A 15,596-nucleotide genomic window follows, 5' to 3' on the forward strand; every position below is an offset into this window, starting at 1 on the left:
TATTTTTTAAAACTTAAAAACAGGTTGGGAGAAGAAACTTCAGAATGCTGTTTATAGTGAACTGAATGTGTGAGTTTTTTTCCCATCTATTTTGAGATACTATTTTGTTCAACTATACTTACATTGTAAGTAGTGAAAATTATTGTTGTTGTCTATACCTATACTCCCATTTGAATACTTATAGAATTGCAAGCAAGTCAATGTCACAGATCACTGCAGTCTAGTCTGAGAAAGAGTAATAAATAGGTGGGGCTTTTCTCTGTTACCAGCTTTGTATATTGAGAATGTATTCATCCAAGGTAATTAGGTAATGAGATAGTTCTAATAATACTTACATTCTTCTTATTGTTGAATTTAAAACATTATACTTCTTTCTGCCATTACAAACTGACCATTATAAACATAATTTCTTTTTCTTTGTAAGATTATTATTGTTACTAAAAACCTAAATGTTTTTATCTATCTTGATTTGCCATCAGTGCTTATTAAAATGTATAGAGATTTTGCTCTCAAAAATATAGCTCCAGAATGTTAGCTTGGTGGTTTATTAAATACTCCATTATTCATCTGTCATTCATGGAGTGTTGCCTCTGTGCTAGTGGGTTGAGAAACACTCAGAGGGTAGAGTAGAAACCTAAGCACACAGCCTGCCCTCATGATATGTATAAACAGGCCAAAGGAAGTTCTGTGTCTGCTGTTTTGTTTTACCACTTGGTCTGTCTCTAGCGTGCTGTAGTTTCTAACACTCTATTTCCCACAGTCTCTCTCTCTAAGCTATCTAACTGGGAACTGAGATACTCTTGTTTAACCAGACTGCTTCTGAGGTAGGCTCAGATGAAGACCTATAGATTTATACTTTAGATGTGCAATTAGTTATTTTTCTATTGTTGTGAAGAAACTCCACACCAAGGCAACATATAAAAGAAAGCATTTAGCTGCATATGTAGCAGAGGATGGCCTAGTCGATCATCAAAGGGAGGAGAGGCCCTTGGTCCTGTGAAGGTTCTATGCCCCAGTATAGGGGAATGCCAGGGCCAGGAAGCAGGAGTGGGTGGGTTGGGGAGCAGGGGGAGGGGGAGGGGATGGGGATTTTCCGAGGGGAAACTAGGAAAGGGGATAACATTTGAAATGTAAATAAAGAAAACATCTAATAAAAAAAAAAAGGAAAAAAACCCCCGAAATCATTTAATTAGGGGGGTGCTACTTGTTTCCGAGGGTGAGTTCATGACCATCTTGGCGGACTGGCACAGTGTTGGAGTAGTAGTTGAGAGCTTATACCTGAAGCATAAGGCCATGATGGAGGAGTGGAGGGGGAGGAAGGGAGCGAGAGACTGGGCTTGCTTTGGGCTTTTGAACCCTCAAAACATAACCTCAGTGAAGCCCCTCCTCTAACAAGGTTACATCTCCTAATCCTTTACAAACAGTTTAAAAACTAGGAACCCAACATTCAAATAAATGAGTCAGTGGAAGCTATTCTCATTCAAACCACCACACACATTTTTAAAGTTAGATTTTAGTGTTTTGCCTATTTCCATCCTCCAAGCTGCTCTGTGACTTCTCAGATAACATCAGATATAAGTCCTATCTATTATTGAAATTGACTGCAACCATGTCATTGGTAATTCTAGCTACTAGAGGGGTAGATGTTTGCCATGGCAAGTAAAAATATTACTTCACACAATGTAATAGAGATACCTGTTGTATATTATCCCTAATTCTGGCTTTTCAATCTGAGATTATACTAATGACTTCTATTTTAGTGATCTCGTGTATTTCTGAAAGTAGATTCATACGGCAGACTGTCTTTTTAGTTGATGACAAAGCCTGTCTTCCATTCGTTTTCATATCTTTAATATCCTACACAATGCAACTGTGAACCTTTTTAATAACTAGTTGAGAGTTTTGTGGGAGCTCATTAATGCTACCTTTCTTCTTACTTGGGTTCTGAATCAAAGGAGAAAAATGATAAAACAGAATGGGAAGTGAGAGCTCAATGTCGGACTTTTGTCACTGAGCAAGACTAGGTAGACACAGGCGCGTGCACACACACAACTTCACATACTTGTAAAGACACACAGAATTGATTTTTTTTAAAGACTAAATAAAAGCCATAACTCATAATGAGAGTACAGGGAATCTCTAACCTGAACTCCAAGAATAAATAGTCTTAAAAATCCAGTCAAATAATTATTTAAGTGGTCTGCTGTGGTTTAAATGTCCCCTCCAAAGTTCATGGGTGAAATGTAATTCCACTGTAATAATATTACTGAGACCCTTGGGAGCCATTAGGGCACAAGAGCCTTCCCTTATGGGCTGGACTGGAGACAGCATAAAAGGCTAGGTTTGGGCATGTTTTCTCAGTGGGCGTCTTACCTTCTGTTATCAGATGGTATAGAAGGCTCTCTCCAAATGTTAGGACCTGGATGTTAGACTCTCTGGGCTCCAGAACTATGAGCTGGTGCATTTTATCTGGGTATGGTGTTGCACACCTGTAATCTCAGTGCTTGGGAGGCAGAGGCAAGATCAGTTCAAGACTATCCTGGTCTGTATAGTGAGTTCCAGGCCAGTCAGGGCTACCCAGTGAGACCCTGTGTGAGGTATAAAACAAAAACATTTACCATTAGTAAGATGATATAATTAAAATTTTTATTAGACCCTGTACTTACAAATGAACTATTAACAGGTACTCTATTTTGTTTGTAGCATCAACTTCTTACCAAGGTAATTCATTATTGAGAGCTCAGTATGCTACTTAGCTGCCTCTCTTTGCTTCTAGGTTTCCTTTGCCCAGTCATCCTTCTGCACCCCCTGAGCATCTCAAAGAACCTTTGATGTACATGAGGAAAGCACAGGTTGGCCAGTGTTTGTTTTCATTTTCTTCTTGCATGCCAAACAATGCAATGCATAGCATATTTTTGTTGGCGTAATATATATTGATCATTATATAAAGATTGAGTAAGGACCTCTTAAGTATTAATAATTCTTGTATACTCTGCCTTTTTATTTTTAACTATGGTAACCTGGAAAACATTACATAGAAAGAAAGGGTCATGTACCTAACTGGCCTGAAGTTTGAAATAAGATAAAGCCTTCTATAACCATCTGCTCCTCATGGCCTGTGAATTTAAAAGAATGAAATCTTGATGAACAGCAAAACATTCCCAAACAAACACCACCCACTAAACAACAACGAAAACCCTCTGTCCTTTGAAGCCAGTGTTACTGATACCATATTTAAAATAAATTTACTCTCCCAGCAGGCATCACTGCTAGTTGGCTGACAACAAGAAAGAAGGCAGTTTAAAGGTTAAAATAAAACAAGGACAAAAACTATGAGAGGACATTAACACGTAAAGCCAATGAGCCTGTCACCTGCTCCCATCCCCCTAGCTGTCCTTTACTGGGGATAGCCCCACTCACCTCTCTGGCACAGCAGTACTTGTGAACCTTCCTCTGGTGCTGGAAGGCTGTAGGACCATCACAGGCAGAGATGGGGTTCTTCTCCCTAACACAGCCTAAGAAATAGAGTAAATTTTTTTATTATAAAAATTTCAAATCATTCCTACAGAAATCCTGTATACTCATTCATCCCCCTGCTCCAGGTCATGCCTTTGCTGCTGTAGAGAAAATTATGCTGGGTCCCATTGCCAAGTTCACTGTAGTATATGTTAGCAAGATTCTAACCTTTACTTTCATTAAAACCTCCTTCAAATGAGATGATTGTCTTGGTTAGGGTTTCCATTACTGTGAAGAGGCACCATGACCAAGGCAATTCTTATAAAGGACAACATTTAGCTGGGGCTAGATAACACTTTCAAAGGTTTGGTCCATTATCATCATGGCTAGAAGCATGGCAGCAGGCCAGCAGACATGGTGCTGGAGAAATAGACGGGTGTCCTGCATCTTGATCTAATGGCCACTAGGAGAAGACTGACTTCCAGGCAGCTTGGAGGAGGTTCGTAAAGTCACCCCCAAAGTGACACACCTCCTCTAATAAGTCCACACCTATTGCAACAAGACCACACCTACTAATAGTGCCACTCCCTGGACCAATCATATTCAAACCATTATAATAACGATGCAGTATAACAGAAACCATGGAGATTTTGAGGAAATATGTAATATATTTATTCTTGGTGGTATCTCTAGAGGTTTGCAGCTTTCCTACCAGTCAGGGTTCCATAGTTACATAAGTTTGAACAACATTGGATTAACTGAAATTTAAACATTTAAGATTTTATCCAGAGTAATTTAAACTTCCATGACTTATAAAAGCCCATTTCTATATAAAATACTTTGGGAACTACATTGGTACATTCAAAGAAAGTGGTAACTGAAGAATCTAGTACATGCATGGTGCTTGTACATGGATGAGTTTTCTTTCTTTTAAAGCAGTGCTGGTAGCACACAGAGCTCTAATGTGACAGCAGCTGAGTATGACATGTGCTCACTTGTTAAGTACTCATGGAAACTGATGCAGTGATTCACTCTGCCCAACTTCACACAGCAGTCAGTGGTAGACCTGGAACATGGCCCAATCAGTATGCTCTATAGTCCATGCTTCCTGCTGGAACTCAGCCCTTACTTGTGGAAACTCAAAATACACTATGTGTATGTCTGATGGTTCCCCAAATGACCTACAGGACTCCCTCCTAGTGCCTTAAAGGACCTCTCACTAAGCTGTAGTTCTCAAAAGTTCCTCTGCATCTCAACTGTACAACACTGGGGTAAAAGACTTTAATATATGTATCTGAGACTATTCAAACTACGGCACTCTGGCCAGTATCTGGTACACAGAGAGAAGTAATGAGTGTTTGTTGAGTGAACTAATGAGTAAGGACAACCTTCTCAACCAGTTTTGCTATTTCTGTGAATATCATAGTAACTGTTTTTCTATCAGGATAGACATTAATGAAAAACAATGATACATTGTTCCTTTTGTTTCAGGGAAGTTGGGAAAAAAGAATCTTGAAGAGTTTGAATAGTATGTGCACAGAACTGAGTATCCCACTAGCAAGAAAGGTACATTTAACAATTTCCTGCTAAAGTATCTTATTGTGAGTTAACTACTGAAAAATGTCATAAAGTTGTATAACTGTATCATAGGCTTGATATTTTTCATTTAGTGGTGTGTCTTTTTAAATAAAAATCTGTAAGTGCCAATTGTTTTGTTATCTTTTATACATACTCGTTATATATTTAATGGTTTTATAATGAACCTATACTATAGCCTACTCAGTCATTTGGTTATTGTCTTAGTTTTCTATTGCTGTGCAAGTTATGGAAGGAAGAGTTTATTTGGCACTTACTGATCCAGAGGGGTAGAGTCCATCACTGTTATAGTCAGGAAGCCTGGCAGTGGGCAGGCATCTGAGAGCACAAGCAGGAATCGGAGAGCAAATTGGGAGTGGTACAACCCTTTGAACTCACAAAGTGCATCCCCAGTGACAAACTTTGTTTAGTAAGGCATTACAACACAATTTAACCTCCCCAAATGGCACCACCAACAGGGGAACAAGTATTCTAATGCCTGAGACTGTAGGGGACATCTCACTCAAACCACCACATCTGTAAAGAATGAGTATACTTTAAAATGTTTAATGACATTTAGTTTTAGTACATTCTGAGTAAATGAGCTCCGTAGCACTATGCCTTCAAGTTCAAGATTACTGCAGCCTTGTAATTATCAATATGATGACATCTTCTAGTATTAATGTAAAGAATTAGAAGAGTAATTTTTTGTATCTCTGCAGCCTTTGGATTCTAGTTAGAACTACTTCTTACCTAATGATGGAAGAGGTAGGAAAAGAAAGAAAGCCCCCTAGGACTCTGTTCTAGATGCTATAGCTACTTACAAGGAGGAGACAGGTATTTCCTTTCACTTCCTTCTCTACTGTTAGTTATCCTCTGCTGCTGAATAGATCCAGAGCATATACTTTTAATGAGAGCCAAGGAGAAGCCACTGAAGCACTAACAGTATAGTGTACAGAAAAACCTTAGATGAAAACCTGTCTGAATGCATAGTGTGATATGATTCTGCCTTTCACATCAGAAGATAATGCTACGGAATCAGTTGTTTTCCCCAGCCATGCATTTCTAGCTTACTGATGGGGTAAGAGCAGTTCTTTGTGAGAGTTACTGGCCTATCTGGTCTTGTACCTTCTCTTCTTAGACTCATTAACATCATGTTCTAACTAAGCCATTGAGACTAGATATGTTCCAATCATTGTAAAACTTATGTGTAATTCAAAGAAGTTTTCCATGTTTAATTGGTTTCTCTTATGTTCTAGTACCTTATTTAAACTTTTAAATCTTTGAAACTAATTAAAACATTCTTTTAGAGACCAGCTGGGGAGCAGAAAGAGCTTCTCAATAAGTGGAATGAAATGGGAACTGATGAGCCAGGTATGTGGATTGGAAATTGAAATTGGTAAAATAGCATAGTGTTGCTTCTTCCACCTCCACTAATCCCAGATGTCTGATTTGTTGATTTCTGTTTTGCAGTGTAAGAATTTCCAGTTTTAGACTGTGTTTTCCATTGCTTGGATAATATTAAATCATTTATCCGTTGTTTTCCAAATGGCATTTTTATAAAAGAGTAAATAATCTTTCTGTTGCCGCTTCTGTGATGTTCCTTGAGCCTTAGGTGTAGGAGTTTTGTTATAGATTTATCAACTAGGGAAAGGTTATAAAAGACAGAGGACCAGAATGTCTTCTGGGAACTCATGTCTTCTATATAGGAGAGGGAAGCTGTACCAGCAAAATGACAGCAACACAGTAGGGTAACCTAAACAAGACCCGAATAAGGACCACACCAGGTGATGTGCCAACATAAACAGGGAAGATCTCGTGAAAGTCCCACTCCTAGCTGGCTACAGCCAGTTAATGTCTGCTGAGAGAGGAGAGATCAGCCCTCCTTAGGGATGGCCCTAAGCACTTATCCTATACCAAGTGTTCAGCCCTAAACATATGCTTATGAGCAACACTAAATGGACTCGGTTGTTTTATAGACTCATGTGAATATAACAATAATAATTAAAGAAAAACATGTAAACAAAATTCACTTAATAGATTCCTAAGACTTACCTTTGGTTAATGTAGAAATTTTGTAAGCTTAATTATGTTGAGATGCTAAGGAAAGATTGGCTAATGAAAAAATAAATTACAAGAATTCAAAGTTTTTTTAAATTGTGTTTTGTCTTTAATGCATAGTCAGCTTTATAAACATAATGAGTAACAAGTATATATTATAGATGCCTATAATAGTATGAACAGACACACACATGGCTGACCTCCTCCTGGCCCCCAGCTAGTCTGGGAACAATAATAGGAAATGGGACAACTGAAATTGGAAAAGTTTAACCAAAGCAGAGGAATTCACTGAGAGTGCGTTATTTGTATTCCAAGTACTTTAAAATTCTCATACAGAATCTTTATAAGAAACTCTGAAGATCTTCTTTAATTTGTTGTTTAAGTTGTCAAAGACAGGGTTTTTATTTCTTTGATCCCAGTGTCTCAGATAATGTCCAGCAAATAATCAATTACTCTATAATCATGTGATTCTTCTCTGTAGAAACACGAAAGTGACATTAGTATTTATTGGTCATTTCATATATTATCTGAAATTTTGTTTTACTCTAACTGATTCTAGATTTAAGCCTTTTTCGACCCGTTTATGCACCTAAGGACTTTCTTGAGGTATGTTCTATCAGGTAGATATGCAGATATGATGGGTGTAATTGAAGAGCTGTGCATGACCCCAAATGGCTTTTTAACCTGAGGTGATACAAGAATTATGTTTGGCAAGGGAAAGCATATAAAGAAACTAACCAGGCTTGTTGTTTATTTTTAAAGGTATTAATTAATCTCCGCAATCCAAATTATGAAAATGGTGATTCTCTTAGTTTTAGGACTCATTTGGGTTTAATCCAAGTTCCTCTGAAAGTAAAAGACATCCCTGAATTGGTAAGTATACACATTGAAGAGTAAATTAATGTATATTAGAAGATAGCCACTAGAAAAATATTCTAGTGCAGCATGTATCTGCTATAATCAGAGTCATGGACATGTTAAACAAATCACTAAAGTAACATCCTTTTTGTTGGAAATATGTACATAGAAAGAGCAAGTTTATGTGTGTGCAAGTCAAATAAGCTTACATTGGCCTATAAATGTTTTGTCCATTCCAATAACAAACAGATATTTATGAGGCTGTTTGCAGAGACTCAGGCGTTTGATATGTGGTTATAAATATGATTGTGGGGTTGAAGAGATGGCTTAGTAGCAAGAGCACTGGCTGTTCTTCCAGAGGTCCTGAGTTCAATTCACAGCAACCACACAGTGGCTCACAACCATCTGTAATGAGATCTAGTGCCCTCTTCTGGTCTGCATGCACACATGCTGTGTATATAATAAATAAGTTTTATAAAATGACTGTAACAGATGCTAACAAGAGCTTGCTGACAGGAGCCTGATATAGCTGTGTCCTGTGCGGCTTTGCCAGTGCCTGACAAATAAAGAAGTGGATGCTCACAGCCATCCATTGGACTGAGCACAGGGTCCCCAATGAAGGAGCTAGAGAAAGTACCCAAGGAGCTGAAGGGGTTTGCAGCCCCATAGGAGAAACAACAATATGAACTAACCAGTACCCCAAGAGCTCCCTGGGACTAAACCACCAACCAAAGAAAAAACATGGTGGGACTCATGGCTCTAGCTGCATATGTAGCAGAGGATGGCCTAGTCAGTCATCAATGGGAGGAGAGGCTCTTGGTCCTGTGAAGGTTCTATGCCCCAGTATAGTGGAATGCCAGGGCCAGGAAGCAGGAGTGGGTGGGTTGGTGAGCAGGGGGAGGGAGGAAGGGATAGGGGGTTTTCAGAGGGGAAACTAGGAAGGGGGATAACATTGACTCCACACCCTCCACTCTGCTCTGCTGCACTGTGCTGGATCTGAACCATTGTCCTTTTGCCCAGCGGCTTGTGTTAGTCACTCCATGAGTAAAAGGGATGGCTCTGGGGGGATGCTTGAAAGGCTCCAGCAGGTTCCTGGGTACAGTGGTGTCCTCTGCAGCCCAGCTCCAGCCTGCCCCTTTGGCATTTCTTTTTGTCACCCCCATTGGTCTTGATTACAGTCTTGAACACTGGGAGGAGACTTTTCTGACGTCACACTTCCTTTCATGCATGCTCCTAGAATCCACAGTTGCTTTCTGCACTTGCTACTTCTGTTTTTCCTTTTGACATCTGTGGCTTACGTTTTCCTTCTTAACTAGTAATAAACTTTAATAATAGAGGCAAAATGGCTTTCTTCATAGACCCTTGGAAAGGCTCAAGGATCAGAGACACTATGGGTCCCTGCCTTGGCAATCTGTAGGGCTGAGAATGGAGGGTCTTTGAGGACTGTCGGGTGGAGCACCTTCCCATTGTGCAGTCACATGACCCTCATAGGAGCCCAGAGCATCCTCACCAGAGATATGGACCCTAAACAGCTATTAACTCAAGAAAGGTCTGATGTACTGTAGGAAGGTAGAAGTCATTAAAATAGGGATCAAATGAAAGTCTATGGAATGGTGAGACTGGCATTCTTATGTCTGCTGCTATGCTTTCCAACCCCCTACCACTTCTCGAATACCAGGAAAGCTAGCAAAGATTTGGAGAACCTTTCTAGTTCCACAGCTGGCTGGCTGTAGTGCTGTCCAACAGAGAGTGGTCCATCACACTCTAGGGAAATCCCCGCTGCATAGCTCCCAGTCACATTTTTTTTTATTCACCCCCCCCCCCAGGCTTGAGTGATGAACTTAAAATCCTAAGATGTTCAAACTGTTGCAATTTGAGAGCATGAGGCAGTGAACTCAAAGAGCAAAAGGAGTGGGGGAAGAGGGAGAGGTAGGAGAGAGGGTGGGAGAGAGAATGAGAATTAGGAGTATAAGAAAATAGAATGACCACTTGGTTTCCTCCATCCCTTCTGTCTCTTATAATGTTTTCTTTTCTTTCTTTTTTTTTTTTTGTGATGCCTATTTTCATTAGAAACACATCTCTGTCCACATACATCAGATAATATGGGTAACACAAATATATTTGATGACTTTTTTATTAGATATTTTCTTTATTTACATTTCACAGAAATCAAGGTCTTCTAGACATAATAGTATCAATGCACATATGACTTCTCAGAGGCAGGGGTAGCATGTGCAGGGATGCAGGGGTGCAGGGGTCTGCACCAGATGGGGTCCTAGAGATGAAAGAAGAGGTGTACACATGCCCCCATCCCTAACCCAGAAGCTGTCTCCAACTGATGGCCACTTGAAAAGAAAAAATTACTTAAAAATTACTTTCCTCCAAGAAACTCTCATTAGGGAAACAAAAGACTTTTAAGGGTATACCTCATGGCATAGGCCATGGTATACCCCATGCCCAGAGTAGGTCAGCCCCAAACAAACTCAGTGGCATCTTTGGAGGTTCTTTGATTCATGATGTTAAGTCAGGGTGAATATTCCTCTTCTTCTTATTATTATCATTATTATTATACCTTAGTGGTTCTTTCTGTATATATTATGGTTTCCAGTTCTTTTTTTTTAAGGGGGGGGGGGAGATTCCTGAGTGTATAAAGGGCTGTCTCTCTGCATCTTTTATATAATTTCTCATGCTATTCCTTTGGGTCTTTTTCCTTGGTTGGTTGCTTTGTCATATTCTGATTTGTTTGTTTTTAATCTATCTTAACTTATTTTATTATTATTCCTTGGATGCCTGCTTGCTTTTTAATGAGAGACAAAAAGAGTATGACCCTGGATGGAAGGGGAGGAAGGGGAGAACTGGGTGCAGTAAGGGGAGGGAAAAACCATAATCAGAATACATTGTGCCACCCCCAAATCTATTTTCAATAAGAGAAAAACAGTTTGAAAAAAATAAAAGCAAAAATTAAATAAAATAAAATAAAATAAAATGACCACTAGTAGGTGTTGTAGATGTTTAAGGTTAGATTTAGGGTGACACAGAAGAGAATAGACCACAGTTTGGCCCCATATTAACTTAGATTTATAGAACGACACAAGACGTGCTGCACATGCTCCAGCATTGCTGTCAAAAGTATCTATTTCTCTGGTAGTCTCAAGCTCTGGCTGTGACTTGGAAGCAGTCTGTTTTTGGTCCTGGTGGAGTCTTTTCTGTAAACTTTTTCTGAAAATTCTCCTTCTCTTTGGTTAGAGTAGTATTTGTTGAGCAAAGTAACAGTTACATGTTTTGCCCTAGGCCTGTGATCTCCCATCCATTGACAAGGAGATGATACCGGCATGATATTCCCTCTTGTGGAGCAGGCCTCAGATCTAATCAGACAGTGATTAGTTACACCCTAACAGTCATGTTTCTATAGCACCAACGGGCACATCTTTCCTCCAGGCCAGTATGGGCCTGTGGGAGGGAGTATGGGTGCTCTTCATCCGTCGTCATTAGTACTACTTCCTACCATCATTAGACCGTGTCAGGATGATTCTGACTCAGAATGATTGGGTTATGTAGACTGTCATGTTACAAGGGAATTTCATGAAATGGAGTTCTACTAACTCTAAAGAGAGGTTGTGACTAATTTAGTGGCATAGCCAGATGGGACTAGACACTGGTAGTTCAGAGTTTGCTGGGTCAGCACTTTGATATGTACTGGGGAGTGCAAGACAAAGAGATAGTCTTCATCTTCAAAGGATGACAGGCTAGGGTGGATGGGCAGGAGAAGGGCAGTTTTACTAGCCTGTGACTAAGTGTTTAGGTTGAGGCTAAGAAGGGATAATATATTGGAAGTTCCTGTTGTCAGTCTGGGAGAGCAAGGAAGGCTTCTGAGGATGCACGCGTCCTACGATCAGTTTTCATAGAAATTGAGAGTTTGCTAACACTGAATGAAAAATGGTCCAGAGCAATGACATGGAAAGTGGACATCCAGATCTCACACTGCATACATGAGATGCTCCAGTCTCTGAAATCAGAAGCTAGTATCGAGGTGTTTGTTGCCTCCGGGTTTGTGTTTTAGGGTCTAGATGAATGCTATTCTTAATGCTAGATGAATGCTGAGATGTCTAGTCATTAATAATAATGAGTCAGTGAAAGTACTATAAAATACATGGAAGGTTGTGGTGGAAATGGAAGAATCATGAAACATAATAGATGATTTGAAAAAATTAAAATTAATTCTATTTTAAAAGAGAAGAAGTATGGCTCACCAATCAGAATATTTATAAAGCACTGAAGCAACTATTAATAGGAATATTTAATTTCTTGTAGAGTAAAATAATATGAACAATGTGGGGTTTTGTTTTTTTTTTTTTNTAGCCCTGGCTGTCCTGGAACTCACTTGGTAGACCAGGCTGGCCTCGAACTCAGAAATCCACCTGCCTCTGCCTCCCGGGTGCTGGGATTAAAGGCCTGCGCCACCAGGCCCGGCTCTGTGGGTTTTTTTATGGTTATAAAATACAGATGTGATTTTTGTCCCAGGAAATTACCAGAGAAGTGAAGGAAGTCTTAGGAGTAAATCGAATTCATCCTTATTTTAGCTGAGCACTTAATAGTACAATTTTGCTAAAAAAAAAAAAAAAAAAAAAAAACAACTTGTTTTGGATATTTGTTAAGGTCAGAGTAAGATGTCAGATCACAGAGGACACAGAAGTAAATGTTGGTAATTTTGGACAATGATGTTAGGTAAAATTGGTAGAATGATGTGAGTGAGTGGTCCTGAGAGAGGGGAAGGAAGAGAGATGAAGGAGGGGGGGTGTCTGTGCATTTGCTTGTTTGCTTTCATGTTTTAGGAGAGGTTAAAGCATTAATATATCTTTATCTAGGAGGATTAGTATCATCTCTTCTGATGTGATTTGTATGTTAACAAAGAGGCAAAATCAAGAAAAAACATTCTTTTAAAGAAGTCAGTGCCAGCATTCATACTAACCAAAGGGCTCAAAACAAAGAGGTTTAGACAGGAAAAACTGATGGAAAGGAAAATATTACCAAAGGTCCTGTTCCAGAGAAGTACTGTGTCTGTATCTTTCTTTTCTCATCGTGTATGCAAATCTTTTCTAGTTATATTTATATCCTATGAATATGATGCACAGCCATGTCGGCAGTGCACAGTTGTAATGTTTAGAGTCTGTTACTGTCCTTTTGTTTTTTAGATATTTGAATGAAACAGTGATTCATTTTTACATGTGTTTTTTAACTTGTTGATATTTAGGTACAAGTAACCTTTTCACATGCACCAGAGCCAGATGTGTGCTAATTCTCCATATGTTATTTTTCAGAAAGAATGTTTTGTAGAACTTGGCTTAAACACAGGACAACTGGGAATAGATGATTCTACACAAGTGCCTCCTGGTTAGTATTTCCCATGTGACATTTAATTAGTGACAAGTGATAGCTTCCAAGTACACAGGCCATCTCTATGAAGATCAGTGGATTACAAAGTAGACATGCTTTGTGACCTCCAACCCAACCAAGAAACAGCATATCACAACAGCCTATGCCACTCTATAGTAACAGCTGTCCTGTTTGAAAGGGCTAGTGTGGCCTGTTTGGAATTATTCAGTCACGCACTTGTTTTGGTTTTCTTTGGCTTATAGATGTCAATAAGATCCATAGTGTTATGGAGACTTGTAAATTGTTTCTTTCCATTTTTATATTGTGATCCACCATATGTAATTACTATTGTCTATAGTGTCTCTTGTTAGAGGCCATTTGAATTATTCCCACCATTTGGTTAGCATCAATTGTCTTGCTGTGAGTATTTTTTTTCACATGCATTTGATGTGCATGTACATCTTAGGGCACATACCTGAGTGAGTTGATAGTTACCGCATCATGTGCACATGAGCAATGTCAGTGGATATTGCCAGTTTTCCAAACTTAGCATGTCAACTTACACTCTCACCAACTTTGAGTAGTTCATTTGTTTCTTCTTCTTCTTCTTCTTCTTCTTCTTCTTCTTCTTCTTCTTCTTCTTCTTCTTCTTCTTCTTCTTCTTCTCTTCCCTCCTCCCTCTTCCCTCCTCCCTTCTACTCCTTCTTCCTTCTTCCTTCTTTCTTCTTTCTTCTTTCTTCTTTCTTCTTCTCTAAAATTTCCAATCTTTTCTGGTTTTGCCATTATGATCTGGCTTCATATTGGTCCAGTTGTTTTCTCTGGTGACTATTGTGGTCAATCAGCTTTTGTGTTTCCTCGTTTTTATAAGTTATCATCCTTAGTAAAGAACCTTTGCAAGTGCTTGGCTTATTTGTGTCCGACAGTCGCCTGCTTCTTTCTGTAAGGCTGTCTTTATAAATTCTGATACAACTCCTCTGCCAGACACATGTTACAAATGTATTCAGAAACTTACCTTGTCAAAACTCTCTTAATGGTGCTCTGTCCTTTTTTGTAGTAGAAGTTTATTTTAATATGCTATAGTTAATGAGCTTGTTTGTATCATGACTGCTATGATTTAAAAAGCAGCCATTCCAGTGGAAAAGTTAAATTGCAGTCAGGAGGTGGGGCTTGTACCTACGAGATGCAGGCTGTGCTTACATAGACTAATGATAAGCTAACAGGCTTGTTTGTTTGTTTTTTAATTCAAAGATTTTTTTTTCTTAAATAAAAATTTTAATGATAGCTTTGTTTTACTGATGTGTTTGCTTCTGTATGTATGTGTCTATGAAATCGTGTGATTACATATGTGAGGGTGCCCACAGAGCCAGGAGCAGACACTGAGCCCCTTCCTTGGAGCTGGAGTTTGTAAGTGGTTGTCAGCAGCCCAACATGGACTCTGTGATCAGATCTCAAGTCCTCTTGAGTAAGCAGCAACAACTCCTAACCCCAGAGCCAGCTCTCCAGCCCCTGAAATGATGTTAAAAATGGTTTCTTCTTTCTGAATGTTCAGAAATATTTTTTGTATGAGAATATATTCTGTTTTAACAACAGAAACAATTTGCCCATTTTTGCTTCCCAATTAAATGTGTGAACTCACTTTGAACAGCTTAGGAAAAGGCTTCTCTAAGGCTGTTTGTTCTGGCTTTCAGGGTCAGGGGTGGTAGTGTGTACCTTGAAGCCTAGCCCTTGGAAGCTGGAGGCCACCTCAGGCTCCATCAGTGAGATTAAGACAAGCTGGAGCAGCAAGGTTCTGTGCCAAATAAACACACAAACAGAATCTCGTGTGGTTTCTACGTAGTTATCTAACTTTTAAAATAATGAAAAGTATTAGTACTGGGAAAAATGCTTCTTATTCTAAATGTAGTTGATCATGTTTGTGTCTAATAATTTTATTTTCCTTTAATACTTTTAGAACTTTTTGAAAATGAGCATGTGCGTATTGGGCAGAAAGGTAAGTTTAGTAAGATTTATTAAAATCTATAAAAAAAGACAGCTAGGTAACTGTCCCGATGAAATAGGCTCGGTTGAGATCATTCTCTGTAAAGGGAAGCACTGGAGAGTTATAATATTTAGCTGAGCAGGTAATCTAAGAGAAATCCTTTTTAGAAGCAGAATGCAGTGTAGTAGCTGTCTCAGTAAATGTAAGCTAAGCACACAGCTGGCTCGCTGAGCAGGAAGTGCAGACCACCATTTGTCAGCTTCATGAGAGTGGAGCGTCTGCAGCCGAATTTCAT

The 15,596-nt window shown here is 39.2% G+C and overlaps 1 protein-coding gene across 2 annotated transcripts in view; it reads left to right on the top strand.

Moving 5' to 3' along the window:
• Positions 1-15,596, top strand: part of Tbc1d19 (TBC1 domain family member 19) — a 99,040-nt gene that overhangs the window by 21,988 nt on the left and 61,456 nt on the right. Inside the window, exons 3-10 of one of the 2 annotated variants that reach the window (XM_021210471.1) lie at positions 24-69; positions 2,777-2,852; positions 4,948-5,022; positions 6,342-6,405; positions 7,652-7,698; positions 7,855-7,965; positions 13,269-13,341; positions 15,275-15,313. In XM_021210471.1, coding sequence (XP_021066130.1) covers positions 24-69; positions 2,777-2,852; positions 4,948-5,022; positions 6,342-6,405; positions 7,652-7,698; positions 7,855-7,965; positions 13,269-13,341; positions 15,275-15,313 — 531 coding nt within the window. The remainder of the gene's footprint in view (positions 1-23; positions 70-2,776; positions 2,853-4,947; positions 5,023-6,341; positions 6,406-7,651; positions 7,699-7,854; positions 7,966-13,268; positions 13,342-15,274; positions 15,314-15,596) is intronic. The other variant, XM_029545222.1, reaches the window with a different exon arrangement.

The sequence above is a fragment of the Mus pahari genome, chromosome 13, assembly GCF_900095145.1.
Source record: "Mus pahari chromosome 13, PAHARI_EIJ_v1.1, whole genome shotgun sequence".
In the NCBI taxonomy this organism is placed as follows: Eukaryota; Metazoa; Chordata; class Mammalia; order Rodentia; family Muridae; genus Mus; species Mus pahari.